Source organism: Protopterus annectens, chromosome 2.part1 (assembly GCF_019279795.1).
Source record: "Protopterus annectens isolate FY-2018-M chromosome 2.part1, PAN1.0, whole genome shotgun sequence".
Lineage (NCBI taxonomy): Eukaryota > Metazoa > Chordata > Ceratodontiformes > Protopteridae > Protopterus > Protopterus annectens.
Window position 1 is genome coordinate 1,503,548,385 of NC_056729.1, and position 20,398 is coordinate 1,503,568,782.

The 20,398-nt window shown below is 41.3% G+C and overlaps 1 protein-coding gene across 1 annotated transcript in view; it reads right to left on the reverse strand.

The window, feature by feature from the left end:
• TPRG1L (tumor protein p63 regulated 1 like) overlaps positions 1 to 18,569 on the reverse strand; it is a 229,276-nt gene extending 210,707 nt beyond the window's left edge. The window contains exon 1 of the mRNA XM_044062966.1: positions 18,182 to 18,569. Within this exon, the coding sequence (XP_043918901.1) occupies positions 18,182 to 18,436 (255 nt within the window). The 5' untranslated portion in view covers positions 18,437 to 18,569. The remainder of the gene's footprint in view (positions 1 to 18,181) is intronic.
• Positions 18,570 to 20,398: the final 1,829 nt, after the last annotated feature.

The window sequence follows — 20,398 nt, forward strand, 5'->3', positions numbered from 1 at the left end:
ATTCATCCTAAAAGAGCCTGTAGATCTAATACAGAGTTTTTCATAAAAGCCCAGAAAAGAATGGGGGGGGGGGTATTGTATAAACTCAAAACCCCGAGGCTAACCATGTTAATCTGTGTTTCATTAAACAAACCATTAAAAATATTTCTATGTAAATTGAATTTTAAGTCTATTAATACCTTAATCAGGTTTACCGGCTTAGCTGGTACACAGTTCAAGCCACGTGAAAAATCGGCAAATATGTCCCCAATTCAATGTTTGTATAACTGAATAGTTTAAAATCACCTTCACTATTCTAAGTCATGAAAGCTTTACTTCCTCCAGGTGGTTCATTACTAAGTCTTGACAAATTAGTCGTCAAAACATTGGTGTTTGTATTTATGACATTCTCACACATTAAAGGTCTCCTTGTTGCTACATAGGGTGGAGCATTGGCTCTGTAAATTGTCCTCATATTAGTTTTGTAAAAAGCCCTCCCGTGGTTGTAAATGGGCGTTTTTCTGCCGGTTCCTGATTCGCTCCAATCTCCTCAGCTGGGGAAAATCCTGTTCTTCCCAATTCTCCTGCCTGTTGATTAGACCTCGCCTCGATTTGTTCAGTTCTTCATTCCTCAGGTGGTTACCATGACTACCATATGCCAAATCCATGGAGCCGGTATTACTACCAAAATCACCTCTTCCCCAGGCCTGTGATTCTGGTGGGAGAGGATAAGCACAGCAGTTCATATATTCCCTTCTGTCCAATTCAAACTTCTTAAAATATAACTTAAGAGTGGGCTATACTTTGTTTGATGCTAAAAAAAGTTAAGGGCATGTTCTGCTTTGAGTTCAGGGTACCAAGTGTCCTTCATGACACTATCAATCAGCATGGTGACTTCTGTTGCTAGTTCAGTCATTAATTTCACATTATGCTTCACTACTACCTCCATAAACTCACAGCCCTGTTTGTCAAATAAATAAAGCAGTTATTTGTGTAATGGAGAATCCTTTTCCAACCCTACTGGGAATCTCCACTGTCGGAACCCCTTTGGCACCCATTTAGCCTTAATGCTCTCAGTGAGATAAACGTTCTCCAGCTGTAACTTTAATTTAAAACATTTATAATCCAATTAACAAAATTTAGTACACAAATTCTCACAATTATTTGTAGGCTGGTTGCTGTTAAAGCCTACATTTGCCATTATCTAGTCGTTTAGATTAGGAGTCGTTTAGATTAGGTACAATGTTCTGAGCAGACTATCCATTCCAATTATTTGGAGTAGATGCAAAATTGGGTGCATGTATAATGTCCTGGGAAACAGCCATTGTAATAGACCGCAAGCCATTCTCTTGATGATTTTTCCCGGTTCAGAAGGCTTTCTGGTGGAATTGGTGCTGGTCCTTAAAGTAATGCCCTCTCCACTCGCTATGAAAGCTGCTGTACTGGGAGGGTAAGGTTCCCAACCGTTTGTTGCAAAATGGATGCTTCATTGATAAAATTCACCCCCCCCAGGTGCCATTGAAAAGCTGTTAAGAAAGCTCCAAACCTGTAGCCATGGTGTAAACACAAACTAAAAACCACTCCACAGATAAATACGAACAATAAAACACCAAAACGAGATACGTTACCTGGACAACAAGTTCATGATATGGGGTGAGGGGAAACAACTACTGAAATTTATAGACTATATCAATGCTAGCACAGATTTCTTAACACATTCCCATAACTTGGAGAGAATGGCCTATTTGGACGTATTGATAGAAAAGGATGGAACTAAGGGAAAATATGTTGCTAGTGTACATCGTAAACCTACATATTCAAACACGTTACTGCATTTTTCTAGTTCCCACCCCTACAAACAGAAAAAGACGGTAGTAAAGGGACAATCAGTCAGGGCGGCACGTACGAGTACCCTGGATAGGGATTTTATTAGGGAATGTGACATCTTTCATCAAAAGGGGTTATCCCCCAGCCATGATTCAGGAACTCACAGAGGAAGTCTCGATGAAATGAGAAATGGGTTATTTTAAACCCATATTACAATTAGAGAGGGGAAATAGTAGCACAACTTTGGCAACAGGGGGTAAAACATGATAAAGACATAGGGGCTATGGTCACCTCCTTTAGTACAGAGAGTTCGAAAATCAACTGGATTTTGAATAAAAATTGGAATGTTAATTGGAATGTTTCTAGGAGAATAGTAATGTGTTGTGGATGTTGGGAGATGGAGAGGCTTAAAGAACATGCAAGAAAGAAAAACTGGACACGTTACTTTGCACCAGAGGATGCCAAAATGTGGTAGGTGCAAGATATGTAAATATATATTGGAGGGCGACAGAATAAGGAACAGGGACTTTTTTGTTAGGGAAATAACCGACTACAGGAGTGATATATGAAGCCAGTTGTCAATTTTGTGAGGCCTTCTATATAGGTAAAACCTAAATTTCGTAACCAAATTTATGAACATATGCACGATGCAAGAAAGAAAGAGACTACTAATGCCCTAAACAGACATTTGGAACAGTAAAACTAACACAGTTTTAAATTTAGCGTATTGGAAAAGGTAGAAAGAAATCCACGGGGGGGGGGGGTCCCCTGGTCCACCCATTTGGAAAAACAGGAGTTAAATTTGGCAGATGAGTTTAGAATCCTAGAGGTACCAGAGTCTCAATGAGTGCCAGTATATCCCCTATTTTGAAACTAAGATCACTGGACAGGTAGAAAAATTAACGAATGGGATTATTTTCACATACACAAAAAACACATACTTGGAAAAGTTATATTAATTGTTTTTAGGAGGTATGAACATATATTCTTAATATGTACATTTTTTCCTGGTGTTGAGTTATCATATAATGTGGTTATAGGTGTTTGATTTTGGTGATGTATAACTAAGCAAGAATCATAGGAGTACTAGGGTTAGTGGGTCACACGACTCCATTATAGTATTTAAATTGGGGGGAATTTTGTGTTTTATGTATCTGAAGAAGTTTTAAATTTTTGTAACACAACAGCGCTTATACTATTATTAAAAGATTAATTTTTAAAGCGGCTTTGTTTCAAGCCCTGTCCTATACAAGGTTTTGTGGTTTTATTACAACTCAGAAAGTAATACATTGTATAATATGAAGAAACTACTGACAACCACAGGTTAAAAAAACAAAAACTTGTTTAATAATCCACAACTAAGCACTTCGTACTACAACATGAACAGGATTTCTTTCAGAGTTAAAACATACACACAAGTTTAAACAGTGTTGGTAAGATTTCACCCCCCCCCACCCAGAAAACTCTGTTTGTCTGTATGTTTTTCAATTAACTTGTTCAACAAGTTTTCTGGGGAGTGAAACTCTACCAACACTATTTAAACTGGCTATGTATGTTCATAGGTAGGTACTAGGCTATCTTCCCGAAGGCATTTACAGGCCTAGCCAGAAAGTGGTTGCTTTCGCCACCCCCCCCCCTTACATTAGTTCCCTGTGCCTCTGTCCAGCAGAGCCACTGATGTGATCCCCAGGGTAAACTTTCTGCTTCCCATCCACTCGTCAAGGTTTCTCTTGAAGAGCATTAGCAAGGAGCTCTGCCTAATGTAGATTGGAATCTTGTTCCAAAGCATGGGAAGTCTCTGGGACAGGAATATATCCCTCCAGCACTTCCTATTTATTGTTGTGATGAGGTTTAGATCCCTAGAGAGTGTGTGGCTTGAGGGGATATGGTTTTCTTTAGGTGGAGCATGTCCATCAATTCTGAGTTGGACATGGCCTTGTATGTCAGACAGACCACCTCTGGGAAGGCGGTATGCAACAGAGTACAGCTGGAGTTTCTTCAGTCGGGCTGCCAGTGATCCTCTTGGTGAGGTACTTCTGTGGTCTTTCCAGCTGTTGCAGGTGTCTTGTAAGATACATCCCAAATGGGGCGTTGTACTCTATGATGGGTCTGATGAGTAGAGGGACACAATGACCCCTTTTGATCTGGATGCGAACCCTTTTGTGATTAGGCGGGCCACATAGAAGGATTTTCTAACCACTTTGGCAATGTGATTATCAAAGGAGAGACCATCTACTTGGGTCCCTAGATCCCTTATTACATCCTCCATATTTAGGGGACTACCACCTATGTGGTAGTTCGTGGGTACTTTGTTTTTTTACAAAGGGGATGACTATGCACTTTTTGGCATTTAGCTTGAGGCCATGACTTTGACACCAGGTATCTGTCTCAGCGAGACCCTTTTGGCAGATGTCCGTGTCAGCCGGAGAGTCAATTATAGCCCCTAGGTTGCAGTTGTCTGTGAACTTGGTCAGCCATAGTCCTCCTGTGCTTGCCTGTACCTCTGAGAAGTATATGCCGAACAGGAGGGGTCCTAGGACTGAGTCCTGGGGAACACCACTTGTAACCGGTTTAGAGTCAGACTTGGCTCCCGCAACTCTTACTATGTCGGTTCTGTCCGTGAGGCAGTTGGAAACCCATCTCGTGACATATGGGCTTATGTTCAGGCTGGTGAGCTTGTCTATAATAACAGAATGGGGAATGGTGTCGAAGGCCTTTGCGAGGTGTAGGTAGGCTGTGTGGACCACCTTTCCCTCGTCTAAAGCATTGGTAGCGGTCTCAAAGAAGTCCACCAGGTTTAGGAGGCATGATCTATCCTTAAAGCCGAACTGGGTAGGGTCCAGTGTTTGGAGGTTCTCAATGTCTCTGTTAATATGAGTTCCACGATGATGCACTCCATAGCCTTGCAGACCAAGCTAGTCAGGCTTATAGGGTGATAGTTCCCGGGATCTGTTGTGGCTCTACCTTTGTGGAGCAGAATAACCGTTGCTGTGCGCCACTCTATGGGTACATAGCCTGTGGAGAGGCCAAGTTTTTAACAGGGTGTTTAGGTGAGGGGTTAAGTTCATCTGTCAGCTTGTGTAGGACACAGCCTGGGACACCGTCCGGTCCCACTGATGCTGTGTTTTTGGCTTTGGAGAGGACTGTTTTAACCTGAGTGTCTGTGATCTTCTGGTATGGTTAGGGGTCCTTTTGGGGGTTGAGAGGGGGGGTGAAGTTTGCACTGAACCCATCTGCCCGGATGTTAGCAATAATCAGTCAGTTCAGTGTATTTTGTGCCATTCTGCACCAACTCAGAGCAGATCTGCGAATTGTCACTTAGATTTTTGATATGGCTAAAGAATGCCTTGTGGTTATCTTTGGAGTCCTTGGCAAATTTTTATTTCGAAGCTAGCCTTGGATGATTTTATGAGGGATTGTAGTTTCTTGCTGATACTAAGCAGGGATGTCTTCCCTTCTTGGGATTTTACTCTTTTCTGTACTAGTTTCCTCCTTCTATTGTATAGCCTGCTTATGGCAGGGGTCCACCAGACTGGTTTCCTTTTCTTAGAGGAGCGAGTCTTGGTTTTGTTTGGGACAGCACGATCCATGCATTTTTGTAGGTGCCCATAAGAGTGCATTAGTAAAGGATTCTGCAGCTTGGACAGATTTATCCTTTAGCATTGGGGGCTTTGAAACTTTCCACCTCGGTCTTAAGCAGTGTGAAGTTTGCTTTTGAAAGGTTTTTCAGGGTGGTTTCCTTGACCGGGGGTGGGGGCGGAATGTGGATTTCCAGAGTGATTAGTTTATGGTCAGATCTAACCAGCAAGGGGTTGACCTCCGGTGTAGAACACCGGTCACCCATGCTGGTGATGACCAGGGTCCAATATGTCACCTCTGGTGGGGGTGTTGACCAGTTGATCCAGGGCATTAATTCTAGGAAATGTTGGACAAGGGAGTTAGTACTGGAGTAGTTCTCTCAGTTAATGTTTGGGTAATTGAAATCACCCAATATTAGGGTGTTTGGTAGGACCTTTATGTTTCCCAGTGTTTCCAGAAACATGGAATGGGGGTCCTAAGACATGGTGGGTGATCTGTAGAAAGCTACAATTTGAATTGCGGTTTTGCCCATTGTTAGTTGCATGTGGATGATCTCTGAAGCATCGTGCTGTGCCACTAACCTGGACATATGGGGATCCTCGATGAATATGGATTTTGTATTTCGGTCCGGGTTCTGTGGCCGAAACGTATGGTATGAGTTGTAGTCTGGTAGTGCTGGGGTGCTCTCTGGAACCTTAAACCAGGTTTCTGTTAACGCACATATATCGATTTTCTCCATATTGAGGAGTGCCTAAAGTGCGTGCATTTTGAGGTTTAGACTTCTGGCATTGAGCAGCATTACCCTCAGTTTTTTGTTACTTGTGCTATTTACGACGATGGGTTTCATCTTTTGAGCCTTGCCTAAAAAAGGCACTATTGGGGTGGCAAGAGCCTTGGCCAGTATTTGAAAGCCTATGGGTGACAGGTGCAAGCCATCTCTAGTGAAGCAGCATGGCTTGTCGAGCATGTCATCCCAGGTGGACAGACATTGGATCCCCTTTGAATGACACCAGAAGCTTAGCCAGTTGTTGAAATTGATAATTTTTTCTTTGTACCGTGGTATCATTCTTGGTGAGGGCAGGATACTACTCAGGATCAGGATCATACTGGCCTGGGCTACATGATCAGAGAGGTCTTCCATGTCTCTTTTCATGTAGTCCATGGGGTTACGGCTTAGGTCATTCACACCAACATGGACAATGACAGAGTCATATTTGTACTTGTTCTGGAGTGACCTTTGTGCTTGTGTTATGTGGCAGATCCTGGCACCCGACAGGCAGCTAACAGTAACCTTCTCCTTGTTCAGCCTAGTGATTGGAAGTCAGTGTGCCTGACTATAGAGTCACCTATTACTAGTGCATTGGGTATGTTATTTCTATGATTGCATGGCACACTGGTTTTATGAAGTATGTGTTTCATGGTTTGTGTTTGGGGGTGGAGGCTGCTTGGATGTCTGCTTTGGAGGTCTCTGTTGCTTTTGCAGATTTTTATTTAGAGCCTCCAAGTATGTTTTCATGTATTTATATGTGTTTTTTGCAGGTGCTGGTTTAAAAGGTCTATGTGATACTGGTGGTTTGATGCAAGTAATTCCCTTCTCCTCTTGACTGCCTGATCCAGTCTTGGGTTGAGAGAGCGTGGCCTCCAGTTTGGCTGTATAATTGCATCTCTCGCATGTATTAGTGTTTGGTGGTAGGGGGAGAGGGTTATGTGTGTACATGAGGCAGTTGTAAATTACCTCAAAATGCCCAGAATCACCAGTTGGACTGGAGAGTACACCTGAAACTGCCCTTTGGACATGCCTGGATAGGTACAGTGAACTGTTTTACTGATTGACTGGTAAGATCGTATAGAGAGCCTTGTCCTTCTGTACAGTATAGGGGAGGGGTCTAGTGCTAGGGTTTATTAGTGCTTGCTAGGAGTTTTGAGCTAGTGCCTGGCTGAGAAATGAATGGTTTGAGTGCTTAAGTTGAAAGTTTGTCTAGAGGAGACTTTGTGGAGCCGAGAACAGTTATACCCTGGCTAACTGGTGCTGCCTGGTGCGCAAATGCGGGGGTTTATAGCCGGGGAAATGAAAGAGAGAAATTAGTCCAAAATGGCCAACAAACTACTAATTTGGGCTGAAACCATTCCTCCAGGGACAGATAGGCTGCTCAAAGCTCCCCTCTCTCACAGGTGAGCAGAGAAACTTCCTTCTATCCAAGTAAGGCATGGGCAAGCACAGAAACTTGTAACACAGCCCTGAATCCAGCACTAACCTGAAAACTGGACTATACTAGCTTAGAAAGGCAGGAACAGAACAGATACAATCAAAAAACACTTTAAATGTACAGCCTACAACAGTAAAACAGGTAATTTAAACACAAAAATGACTTTGTAAAAGTGCAGGCAGTAAAATAAGTAGCTCAAACAAACTTTTTAAATCACAGAAACGCTAAAAATTGGTGTTTTAAGTGGAATTAGCTAAAGGCGCCAAGAAAATGCAGATCACTCCAAAGTCTCTATTTTGTCTCTCTGCTGTAGAACTCTGCAGGGCACCAGGCAGGAACTTGCTGAGCTGTATCTTTTTAACTGAAGAAACCCTGTTCATGTTGTAGTGCTTTTGGGCATGGATATTGCCTCAAGGACTTGCTCTTGGGAGAACTGGGGGGTGTATGTGCGGGTATGGGAGGGAGTGGGGCTGAAGTTTGAGCTAAATTTGTCCATTAGTGGATTCACTAGGTCTTCTGGATCAAAGTATTTGATATCACTTACTACTAACTTTGTGCACTGTTGTGCCTTGCTTCTGAGGTTTCTAAACTAGTTAACAATGCTTGTCTGGTGCTTATTTTTATTTCACATAAGATATTGGTTGACTTGATCAGGGACAGAATTTTGCTGTCAAGTTCAGCAAAAAAAGTTAAAAACACTCCCTGCACAAAGTGGTTCTATAGCTTGCTTATAGTTCCACCACAGAGGTTTATTCTTAAATTTTGTATTACATTTAATTCTGAAGGAGACAGATTCAGCTATGCACCTGTTGACATGTGCATATAATTTGGTGGGAAAGGATTCCACATAAACAGCAGGGCCATCAGGCTGAAAGAGGATTATGAACTGAATTCATAGCCAACTGCCCTAGTATTCTTGTCACCTTTCACGACTGTGCATTACTTATTAAAATGATCTGTCAATGTACAAACTGCAAATTTACAACCTGAAACAAACCAGAAAGCAATTAACTGATGCCATGTAATTATATTCTGAACTAATATTTTAAACTGTAATAGAGACCTAGGTTCAGCAAACTGAAGTAGGAACCCTTATAAACCTGGGAATTATCCCTTTACCACATAAAATGCCATACCTGCATGTTTCTATTGCAGAAAGACAGCTTTGTTTCATTTTGCAGTTAACACAGCTCCCACCAATAATCTTTATCTTCTGTGATAACAGGTGACAGTTGTAAGTATAGAAATAGGAAAAGCACATACCCAAGACAATGCAATGTGTACAAGAATACATCATCTACAATAACGTACATGCTTTTCTACTTCTATACTAACCACAGGCACAGGAACGTTATACTCAAACTGCCTCAATTTGAAACAGACTACATGACATGAGTTATCGACACCACAGCATAAACATCTTTGTGCCTGAAAGAATAATTTATATTTTTGTTTACCCAGAATGGTCTGCTATTGTATGCATAATCCTGGCTAGTATACCACATGACATCATTCCGAGAATGCGGATGTAGGAAAAACAAGCACAATAAGATATCTGAAAGTGCTGCTAATTCCAAGGTTTTTACTGTACCTTACTATCCAAAATGCAGTTTGGTTCTGAACCAGGCCATCAATCTGTTAATCAAAAGCAAACAGCCAGCCAAGTAATGTTTTTATTTAGTTTTGACAGAGTGTTAGAACATTACTTGTTTTTGCAGGAACTTAGCATACTTAAATCAGATTAATACACTACACATTTCACAATACAAATTATTTTACTTTCCTGCACGTGTAACCAATTGTGTTCTTATACTTTACCATTTATGGTCATTACCATTATATAATCCACGGTAGTGGTGCTGCGGTAGCGTTGTCGCCTCACAGCAAGACGTTGTCAAGTTCGATACTCAGCTTGAGCGTCTCCTGTGTGGAGGCCTGCGCGAATGGGCATGCCTTCGTTGAAGGTTGTGCGTCAGGGCTGGTAACTCGGCACGTAAAAATCCACTACCAAACATTAGCGGACCGGAGTTCCGCTGTGGCGACCCCTAACCGGGAAAAGCCGAAAGACACAACTACCATTATATCAGAGGCCAACATTCCAAACAATCTTGCAATATTGGTGGCACATGACAAATGTTTCTTAGAAATACTTTTCCATTTTATTTAATCAGACTAAGATACACAAATTATTCCTATAAAGTTAATATTGCAAAATAAGTTCCTACAGAGACTTTATATGGAAAGAATTTATCTTCAGCAAGTGCTTGTAACAGCTATGAGACACCAACATCAAATTAACTCTGAACTTACTCTCTCTTGTAGCGAAGGCAGTCACAACCCCTAACTCTATCCTGGAGCAGATCCCTATGCTGTGTGGTGCTTTACATTTCAGTAAATAAAACCATAGATTGTTACTTCAGCGTCACTGTATTATCCTTGGTAAACATAAGCAGAAGCTTCAGATACCTACCCACATGCTCTTCTTTACACAGACATACATAAACTTTACTGAGATAATAGTGGTGCAGCGGTAGCATTGTCACCTCACAGCAAGAGGTTCTCCAGTTCGATTCTCGGCTGGGGTGCCTTCTGTGCGGAGTCTGCATGTCCTCCCTGCGTTCTTGTGGATTTCTGCCGGGTGCTCCAGTTTCCTACCATGTTACAAAGACAAGCATCTGGAGCCTTTCTCCCCGAGCCTCCGCTGAAAATTGGCTTTGTTCCAAGTCGGACTTTCCCGGTTAACAAATGTTAAATAAATAAAATAATCATCAAATATAAGTCAATAAAAAACTTTACTGTCATAATAAGTAAAATTAATTGTTCAGCTCTAGCAAACTAATTTTCTCTGCGTGACCACAGTTTGTTCTGTAGTACAGCAGGAGATTTATTATACTACATCTGTGTGTTCTGTCTAGATAAACTCCCATGTGGTGTATTTGACTGTTAATCAAAAGGTTGGTGGTTCAAGCCCACCCAAAGACTATTTTTTTTTGTTTGTTAAAATTCTGGCAGTTAATGCAGAGTACTGAGGTTGAGCTGTTAACCAGCTGCTTTCTGTAGTATGGTGTCTTATTCCCCTCACTCTCCGTTTTTCTACTGCACGATTCTGAGCAAGTCACGTAACCACACAATGCTGTAGGGCAATCGGTAAACTGGGCTAGGCTCCTCAATTACCTTCTTGACTACATACCTAGTAACTACCTACAAACAAAAGTTATTAAAGCGGAATCCTGGTCCTTGCTTATAGGGCTATAGTGGAGCCAGCAGTCCAAGAAAGTTTCACTCTTAATAAATCAGAGAGTCCCGCTAACAATAGTGCCATACATCTAAATCTACTCTAAGAAATAAATAAGATTAAGAGATGGAATAGATAGGGTGTCACACAGTGCCTACCCCTTCTCTGGAACAAATTCCCTCTCAACATTAAGCATTGTGACACACTGTCTGCCTTTAAAAAGGAACTGGAAAACTGGACAAGTGTTCATAAATTCTCCGCTGGTATGACATGCCTCATCCTACTCGGGGGAAAAAAAAAAAAAAAAAAAAAAAAAAGAGGCAAGGCTTAAGGCTAGGTACAGGTAAAGCGGACATGGCCTCAAGGCTCAGATGCCTTGTAACTCCTATGATCCTAGGAGCTAATGCAATATGGGGATAAATTACCACCTGGGACTTAAACTTTTTACTGAATTAGTATGAAGTGCTAAGTCTATCCACACTGACAAGGATCACTGTTACTTTTGTAATAAAAGGTAAAGACTAAAGCTTTTTGGCAACTTCTAACACCGTTTCCACATACAGCTGCTCGATTACTGACTTGTTGCATTTAACTGTACCATAGCATATGGCTGGTGAAGTTTAACAAATCTAGAGTATTGCTGAAGTAACAATCTATGTTTTATTTACTGAAATGTAAAAGCACCGCACAACATAGGGATCTGCAACTCAAAACAGAGTCATGCAGTCACACACAAACAAGCTATCACTTTATACAGCCCATTTGTGTGAGAATGCATGTGCAGCTTACACTATCAAAACTTGAGAATGTTACTGTTACATTTACAGAATGTATACAATACACGAGGGCCAAGTTCCATTTTGTGCTTTATAACAAAAACGCAACTCCCCTCAATACCCTCTGAGTGGAAAGGGAAGTTAAAGGTGTGGAAGGGGGGACTGATAATGGTTAGTTTTAGTGACCAAGGGGATGGTCTGAGGAAGCAGCACAGTTACTAGTGAAACCATTTTAAAATTAACTCTCATATCACTCCAAAAATAAGGGGTATTGTGTGTGTGTGTGTGTGTGTGTGTGTGGGGGGGGGTATTAAAAGGTGCCATCAGGCTTTATTATTGGTAGAGTTTTACGTATAGAATTTAGGTTTAGAATTATATAGTTACTGTTTTAGGATCACACGAAGTACACGGCAAGCAAGTCTGGAGATCATGTGTACCTTGTCAAAATACCACCCTCTAGGGTTTTGGGGGTAGAAGTAGATTACATTTATGGTTACAGTATTAATGTTAGAGATGTAGTTTTAGGGGAGCTTAGATTACATTTCCCAAGGGGGAAGATGATGCTGAAATAAATCACCTTATGTTTCACTTCACACTAATTTGGAATAAGTGGGAGTAACTTGCCTATCTCATACAGAACAAAACAAAACAATGCAAATGAGAAGTCTTGTTGCTACAAGTAACCAATACTACAAGCCATATCACACAGTAAAAGCATTAAACACACAGTATTACCCACAATTCTGAAAACAAGCTGGCCACATTTACTCACAACAAGCACACACAGACTGTGCAGTACTAATGTAGCATACAGTTACACCACGAAAGATAGCATAAAACAGAACATGTATGCATTGTAAATAGACAATTCACTAATGTAATTCTGACAAATTTTTTTGGTTTTTTTGGGGGGAGTTTCGATTAAAATCTGTATGATTTAGGATTATGGAAGGAAAGCTCTGGATACTATACATGGTGATTGAAGTTAAGGTTATCAACCTGTGTTCCCAAATCTCCCACCACAGGGTTTGAGCTAAGGGGACGACAACTGTGAATACTGTAATTTGCAGAGAATTCTCCTTTGCCAAAAGGGATGATCGTGCATTTTTTGCATTTAAAGTCTGTAGCTTTGGTGTTAATAATTTTTTGTCAGTGTGTAAGCCCTCTTTCTAGTATGTCAACATTGTTGAGGAACTCACTGATTGCAGTCATCGGCAAACTTGGTAAGCCATAAACCACTTATTTTCGCCTGGACTTCTGAGAAATCGATTTCAAACAGTAGGAGACCCAGCACAGATCCATGTGGTACACCACTGGTAGCTGGTCTGCTGCTAGATGTGGAATAACCAACTTTGACTGTATGCATTCTGTTGGTGAGCCAGTCATCTACTCATCCAGCGACATATGGGTTAACTGCCAGCTGGGACTTGACTAAGTCATGATAGGCTGTATGTACTGTTTTGCCTTCATCCAGGGTTTTGGTGACATTCTTGAAGACGTCCACCAGGTTTAATAAATAAGATCTACCCTTAATGAAGCCTCCAGTCCCATAGAGGCTGTGTTTTTGGCCATAGAGAGTGTGGTTATGAGCTGCTCTTTGCAGATACAAGGTAGAGGACTGGTGACACGTATGCTGTGGGCTATGTCTGATGGTGACAGGGGTGTGAAGTTTGCACCAAATCTGTCTGCTAGCAGACTTGCGATGTCCTCAAGGGTCAGTATGAATGGAATTGTCCACTTCTAGTTTGGCACAAAGCTGGGCCTTCCCTTTTAGATTTGTGACATAGCCAAAGAATGCATTGTGATTATCCTTAGCTAGGGATGCTAGTTTAGATTCATAATTGGCTTCAGAGGACTTTACGAGACATCTAATTTGCTTGTTCAAGCTGTGGAGGGTGTCACTCCTCTGCTGAGAGTCAGGCCCCTCTTGTTCTTAGGCATTAGTTTCTTCTTCTTTTTTGTTTAACCTATTTATGCTTTATGTCCACCAGGTGACTTGTTTTTTTGTGAGGTCCTTGTTTTGATCCATTCAGATACAGCCAAGTCTATACATTTGTACAGGTGTTTATACAGGACAATATATGTACATGTCTGTATAGGAATCATTGCCGACAGCGGCATCATGGGTTGGAAACTATTTACGCCATCGCTTAGAAGGCTATAATTTGCTTTGGAGAAATTTTTCATCCTTTTTGCTCTTGAGGGGGTCAGGTATGATCATTACTTCAAACGAGACTGATTTATTAACAGACCTTACCAGGAAGGTTAACACACAATGGGTACTGCAGAGACCCCCTATGTCGGTAAGTACTAACTCTAGGATATTCGAGCCCCTTGTGGGGATGCAGACTATCTGTTCCAGAGCATTTGTATTAAAGTCCAAGAACCTTACAGCGAGCGTGTTTGTGCTCATATATGACTCTCAATCGATGGAAAGATAGTTGAAATCACCTATAACCAAGGTGTTTGGCTGTATAGTGAGCGACTCAAGTAGGTCCAGATATGCAGAGTGGTTCTTGTGGTTCACTGTGGGGGACCTATAGCCAACAATGATATGGAAGGTGGTTTTACCTACAGTTACCTGAACTTGGAGTAGCTCTAGGAAGTCATACTGTTTGACCAGTCTGAGATGTACTTGCCTTTAATGAAAATGGATACACTTCCACCTTTGGTTCTTACATGCTCGTTTTGAGGTCTGAACGTGTGGAAAACATTGTAGCCTTAGATGGCCGGAGTGCTCTCTGTGGCACTGAGCCATGTCTCTGTGACTGCATAGACATCGGCATCTTCAGAAGGTAAAGAGTGCTTCCAGTGAGTGCAGTTTCCAATTTAGACTCCTAGCATTAAGCAACATAACCTTGAGTCTGTCTCTAATGGATTTTTTTACGTCAGGAATTTGGTTGCTATGACATTGCCTAAAAAGGCACTATGGGGAAGGCAAGTACCTTTACCAGTAACCAAAATCCAAGAGGCAAGAGGTGAATACCATCTCTGGCAAAGCAGCGTGGTCTGTCAACCATATCTTCCCAGGCCAGGGTTGCCAGATTTCCAGCACCCCAGGTAGGGACAACGGCAAGTGAAGACCAAAAAAAAAAAAAAAAGTCTTTAATGCGGAACAGAGTTCCACATTAAAGAACTGAGCTCACTCAGTAGCTCTGCAGTTCCGACCCTCTGTACAACAGACTCAGCAAGGCCAAACTCCACCTTGCTGCACTCAGATAACATCTGACAAATACATCAGGAAGTTTGTTCTGTCAGTGCAATACGTGCATATAAATCAGTTCCCAACCAGCATCTGGCATGCCAAATAATTTGGAACACAGTGTGCAGCAAACAACAAATATGTTGTGGACTAAAACTAGGTCAATACCCTGACCTAGTATAGTAACATTAAAGCCAAACATGAAAGAGGTTAGTATGTTTTAGATGCTATTGACTGGTGTGTTTGTTTGAATACTAAATTGTACACTTCAGAGTACAAATGTAGATAGGTTATTTCCATGAATATAAAGCAGAGAAAAATAATTAGATTCACCCCTTTCTGTCACTGGGTTGTTTCATACTACTAGAAGCACAGTCAGTTCTTGGCATCTCCATTAGCTGAATTTTATAAATATCTTTGAAGAAATAATGAAAAGTGAGACTATTAAGAAAAGTTGCAACAATGCTTCAAATAATTTGCCATGACCGATATTATTATATCACTTTACAGTGTAAAGTGCAGCTATATTGCACTAAACACGGAGCTTCTCGTGTTTAATGCATTGCAGTTCCGCATTCAACACAAATAGCTCCGTGTTTAGCGATTTTTGATTGGCCCGTATACCGGCATATGGGCCAATCAAAAATCGCTAAACACGGAGCTTCTCGTGTTTAATGCGGAACACAAGAAGCTCCGTGTTTAGCAATTTTTGATTGTCCCGTATACGGGCCAATCAAAAAAAAAACAAACAAAGCGGAGGCTGGCCGGGATTTAAACCGGCAGGGCGGGACTCGGGATCAGGCTGCTGATCTCGGGACAGTCCCGCCCAAATAGGGACGTCTGGCAACCCTGTCCCAGGCCGACAGACACTGGATCCCCCTGGATTGACAGCAGAAGCTAAGCCAATTGTTGAAGTAGATCATTTTTAGTTTATATTGCGGCATCATCCTGGGTGAAGGTAGAATGCTGCTTAAGGTTAGGGACATACCTGCCTGGGACACAGTCTGAGAGCTCAGTCACGTCTCTCTTCATATAGTCCAATGAGGTATGTTTCAAATCATTCACTCCAACATGGACTAAGAGTTATAACAGTACTTGTTGTTGAGAGACTTAAGTGTGTGCATGATCTGATGGATCCTGGCACCAGACAAGGCAGCTGGCTGTGACATTCTTCTTGTCCAACCTGATCAGGGGGGACATCTATTAGTCATAGGTGACTCCATAGTGAGACATAGGCATTTGGTTTTTGCAGTGTTTTGCCTTAGAGACTTATTGGCTGAGACACTGCTGTGAATGTTCTTATGTGTAGTGGATTCTGTTGGGTCTGCAGTAGGTTTGCATTTGGAAGGTCTCTGATCTTTAGGTAGGCTTCTAGAGAGTATTTCTGTGTATGGGGGTTTAGGTGTTGAGAACCTGTTATGCGCAAGAGGTGAAGTTGTGTGCTGACAACTTGTTTGGTATCTGGTTTATGTGAGAGAACTGATTCCAAATTCATAGTATAGATACATCTCTCACATGTTGTATTTGTTTTAGAATTAACTGATTGTCAGTATACATGAGACAATTACTACATTGCCTCAGGATGCCCATGTCAATCAGGCTGGCTTTCAGAAATGATGGGAAATGGTCTGTCCATCATGACAGGTATATACTGTAGTAACTAGTAGGGAGTGAGCTAGATGGACCAGGTGATTTAAGATTAATATCAGACAAGGAATTTTACAGTTGGGTATGACAATTTAGGGTTAGAGAGTTAGTGAGAGGGATTAAGAATTAGAGATACTGATAGATTAACAGTTAGGAACAGGAATTTATGGTCAGGGTTAGGAGAGAGTTAGGGATAGGGAATGGACATTGAGGATCAAGACTAGAGACAGGGTTAGGATGCAGGGATTTATGATCAGTGTTATACAGTTCAATGGTTTGGGATGGAGATAGAATTAAAGACGTACTTTCATGATTAGGGAGGGGCTTTAGGATTAGGGATATAGTTTCATGATTTAAAAGGGGTCTTAAGATTAGAGTTTCAGAGAATATTTTACAGTTATGAAATAATTTCAGAATTAGGGTTTCATACAGTACGTTGTTGCAAAGTTTTAGGGTTAGGGAAGGATTTTAGATTTGGATTACAGAAAGTTTTAGGATAACAGTTAGTACACTAAAATGGCATAGGTTACTTAACAGCACTCAGGCATAACAAATATTGTAGGAAATGATAGAGATAAATATGCAATCTACATGTAACAAATCACCAAAAAAGCTTACACATACAGGGCAGCAGAAACAGTGACATACTTTAGGAGTCGCTAGGTGTATGACCAAAAAGACTAGTGAGGAGTCCAGTCCAGTATCCAAATAGCTTCAGAGCACCATCTGGCTAAAATAATTAAGTCACACAGTTGGTAAAAGAAGGCTGGCGGTATCAAACTCTGAACTACAGGACACAGCTTATTGCCTTAATCCTTTGCTGTAATGGCCGGACATCACAATATCATTTTTCTTAACGTGACAGTACATTCTAAAAAGGGGGCATACATAATGTCACTTGCATTAACTCCCTTGTCTCTGCTTTTGAAGTTAAAAGTACATAAAGTCCTGTTGTAATGTTTTTGCTGCACCTACTCTCCAGTTAACTGCACTTTCTATCATGTTATTTGCTATACACACTGAACACTGCACCACTATGTCATACCTCTCAACCTCTTAGCATAAGTAATCTGGACAAAGCCTAAAATAATGAGGGGGGGGGGACACAAAGGCCCAAAAAAATAGGGACTGATTTTAAATACTGCTCTTACAAACAACTTAGAAATCTGACAAATTAACAGGATTTGTATTATGATGTATTTTTACGAAAGTTATGAAGTTTGAAACTCAAATATATTCCATTATTTAGTGACTTCGATTCTCAGTTATTTGCCAGAAAACCACAAATTTTATGAGGACAACAAAAATATGAAGAGTTGAGACTGAGTTACGCACTACGTGGTAAATCCGAATATTTCATAAAGTGCCACTCTCCTATTACAGACAACTCCATTACCATTCTGTAAAATTCACTGTTCAGCGATTACTTTTGAAAACTGCTACAGGTGAACAGTTTTCGCAATTTTCAACGTTCCCCTCCTGAAACTGCAGTAGCGTACAATAAATACTGTCATATCTTCTGACGTTACACAATAAACCTTCCTCCACCCTAATACGCGTTCACCATCCTTAACACTAAACAACACATTTCATGCAAATCTTACGTTCTAAACAAGTTGAACAGTTAGTTGCAAACCCGAGATCTGACACCCTACCCCAAGAAAATAAAAACAATCCGCAAATAGCACAACACAGACCTTCATCTTGAGCAAGGGTTAAATTCACTTACCCTGAAAACGAAGTACTCCTTCACTTTAGCCTGCATTGTTGGGTTATGGACGCGGAATGGCGTAATAGCCTGCAAAGGACTGCAGCATACAGTGCTGCTTCTCACGAGCCCGCTGGCTGCCACAGACAACGAACCCTGACCCCCAGACCGCCCTGTCCCTTCTGGAGTAAAGGCAACCTCTTCACCTTCTGCATCCAGCAAAGCGACACCAGCAGAAGGACTGTCAGGCTCAACTGTATCATTCAGCTGAAGCATAACGGTAGACAACCGATTATGCCTTCTGAGGCAGCAAATGTTAATTTACAAATGTAACAAACACTACCCAGCCTGGCAATCTCTCTGTTAACCTATGTGCTGCCTAACCAACCTATACCATCACAGGAAATAGCTTAGACTCACCAGCTTTGGACTTCCTGTTTACCTTGTCAGCTGTTCTTGTGACGAAAAAGGGGCTGTGTCTCTCTCTTCCCACATGTACAGCATCACCCTAAGTCGTGTTCTACTTGTTCCTTATTTTGACTCAAAGTATAGCTCTGTCTCTCTTAATCCGCCCTAACACTGGTGCCTTTTTGAAGAAAGTTGGTGAATTATATTAAATAGATTGTGATAATAACGGATGAACAGGGGCAGTCGGTGTTAATCACCGATTCGCTCTGCTAACAACGACGGTCAAACCATGGTCAACTAGGGAAGAAGGGTATTACACGGCTAAGCATGTCCATTGTCCATTATTTGCAGGCCTTTGTTTATTTATAGCCTGATACACTCAGTTACATCGCCGACGCGTTCACTTATTAACAAGGGAATGGGGGTGACGGTTTGCCGGGCGGGGGAATACCCCGGTACTCCGGGAGCTCTATAGGCAAAACGTGAGTCAGCACTTTCGCCAAAAAAGTGATGTTACTGGCAGGCGTGAGAAATTTCAAGTGCGAACTGCGAAAGTCGGGAGGGTCCAATCGCTCTTGGGGAAAATGGTTATAACAACAGAATTGTAGATAAAGACATTTCGGCGAAATTGAAGTGTATTAACCCACCAGATGTGCAATAGCAAGTCCCGCCCAAACCCCGCCTGCGACCATTTTTGACTGCACCGCCCACCGTTTAATTAAAAGATGCCACCAAAACACTAGGTAATATAGACCTACAAACAGATTAGCAAAATTATAAAGAAAATACAGAAAACATATATACATATATATAATATATACGTATATCAGTAATTATATGCTTATTGCAAAATACTTGTGTACTGTTTGAATTTTCTATCTGTTTTGGCAGATCTTCCTACTACAGTATGTTGTAAGTTAGCAGCCACCCTCCCCCGAAAGCAATGATCGTGATTTTTAACAATGTATTTTTTGGTTTTGTGTTGAGTAACCTGTTTACACATTTGATAGTTGGCAGGTTGACGGGAGAACGGATTTCGTGTCTCAGATCATGTGCGTAGTGTAGTTAAGTCGTTTAAGTGTGTTTGTTGAGAGGAACTCCGTAATTTGTACTCCAAACCAGTGAAGGTTTCAGTTCCCCTGTTTAGTTTTATTTGCAAAGAGTTTTCAGGTGACTTAATGAGTAGTGATAATAATATGAGAGTAGCTTCCAGGAGCATGCATCCCCTCTAGTTGATTTTTTTTTAACAGACATGCTAGTAAAATATGACCAGAAGAAGGTTCTCCCAACAGATGTATGATATACAGACTGAATCACTTGAATGACCCTAAATACAGAAAACATTATAGGTATAACAGCAATTATATGTAATGTGAAAACGTGTCCTTTCTATTACATGACACGGATTTACCTTTACATTAGCACTGCGTGTCAATCACGGCACATTGCAGTTGTTAACCTCCACCGGCCAGCATGTCAATCACGGCGGACACGCCCATTCCTGCGCGAACTCGGTGGTGGGTTAATACACTTCAGTTTCGCCGATATTTCAGTAACTACAATGAATGATCCCCTATCCTCTAGGCATTAGTAAAAACATAGCATAGCCGCGCATAATCAAAATTGGTTTTGAATAATTATATTAGATTTATCTGGTTCGAGTTGCTCATGCCTTGGTTTCTTAAAGCACTACAGATGCGATGTTTGCTCTGAGAGTGTTGATGGAGAAGTACAGAGAAGGTCAGAAGGAGTTATATTGCGTCTTTGTGGATTTAGAGAAAGCATATGACATGGGGTGCCTAGAGAGGAGTCGTGTTATTGTATGAGGAA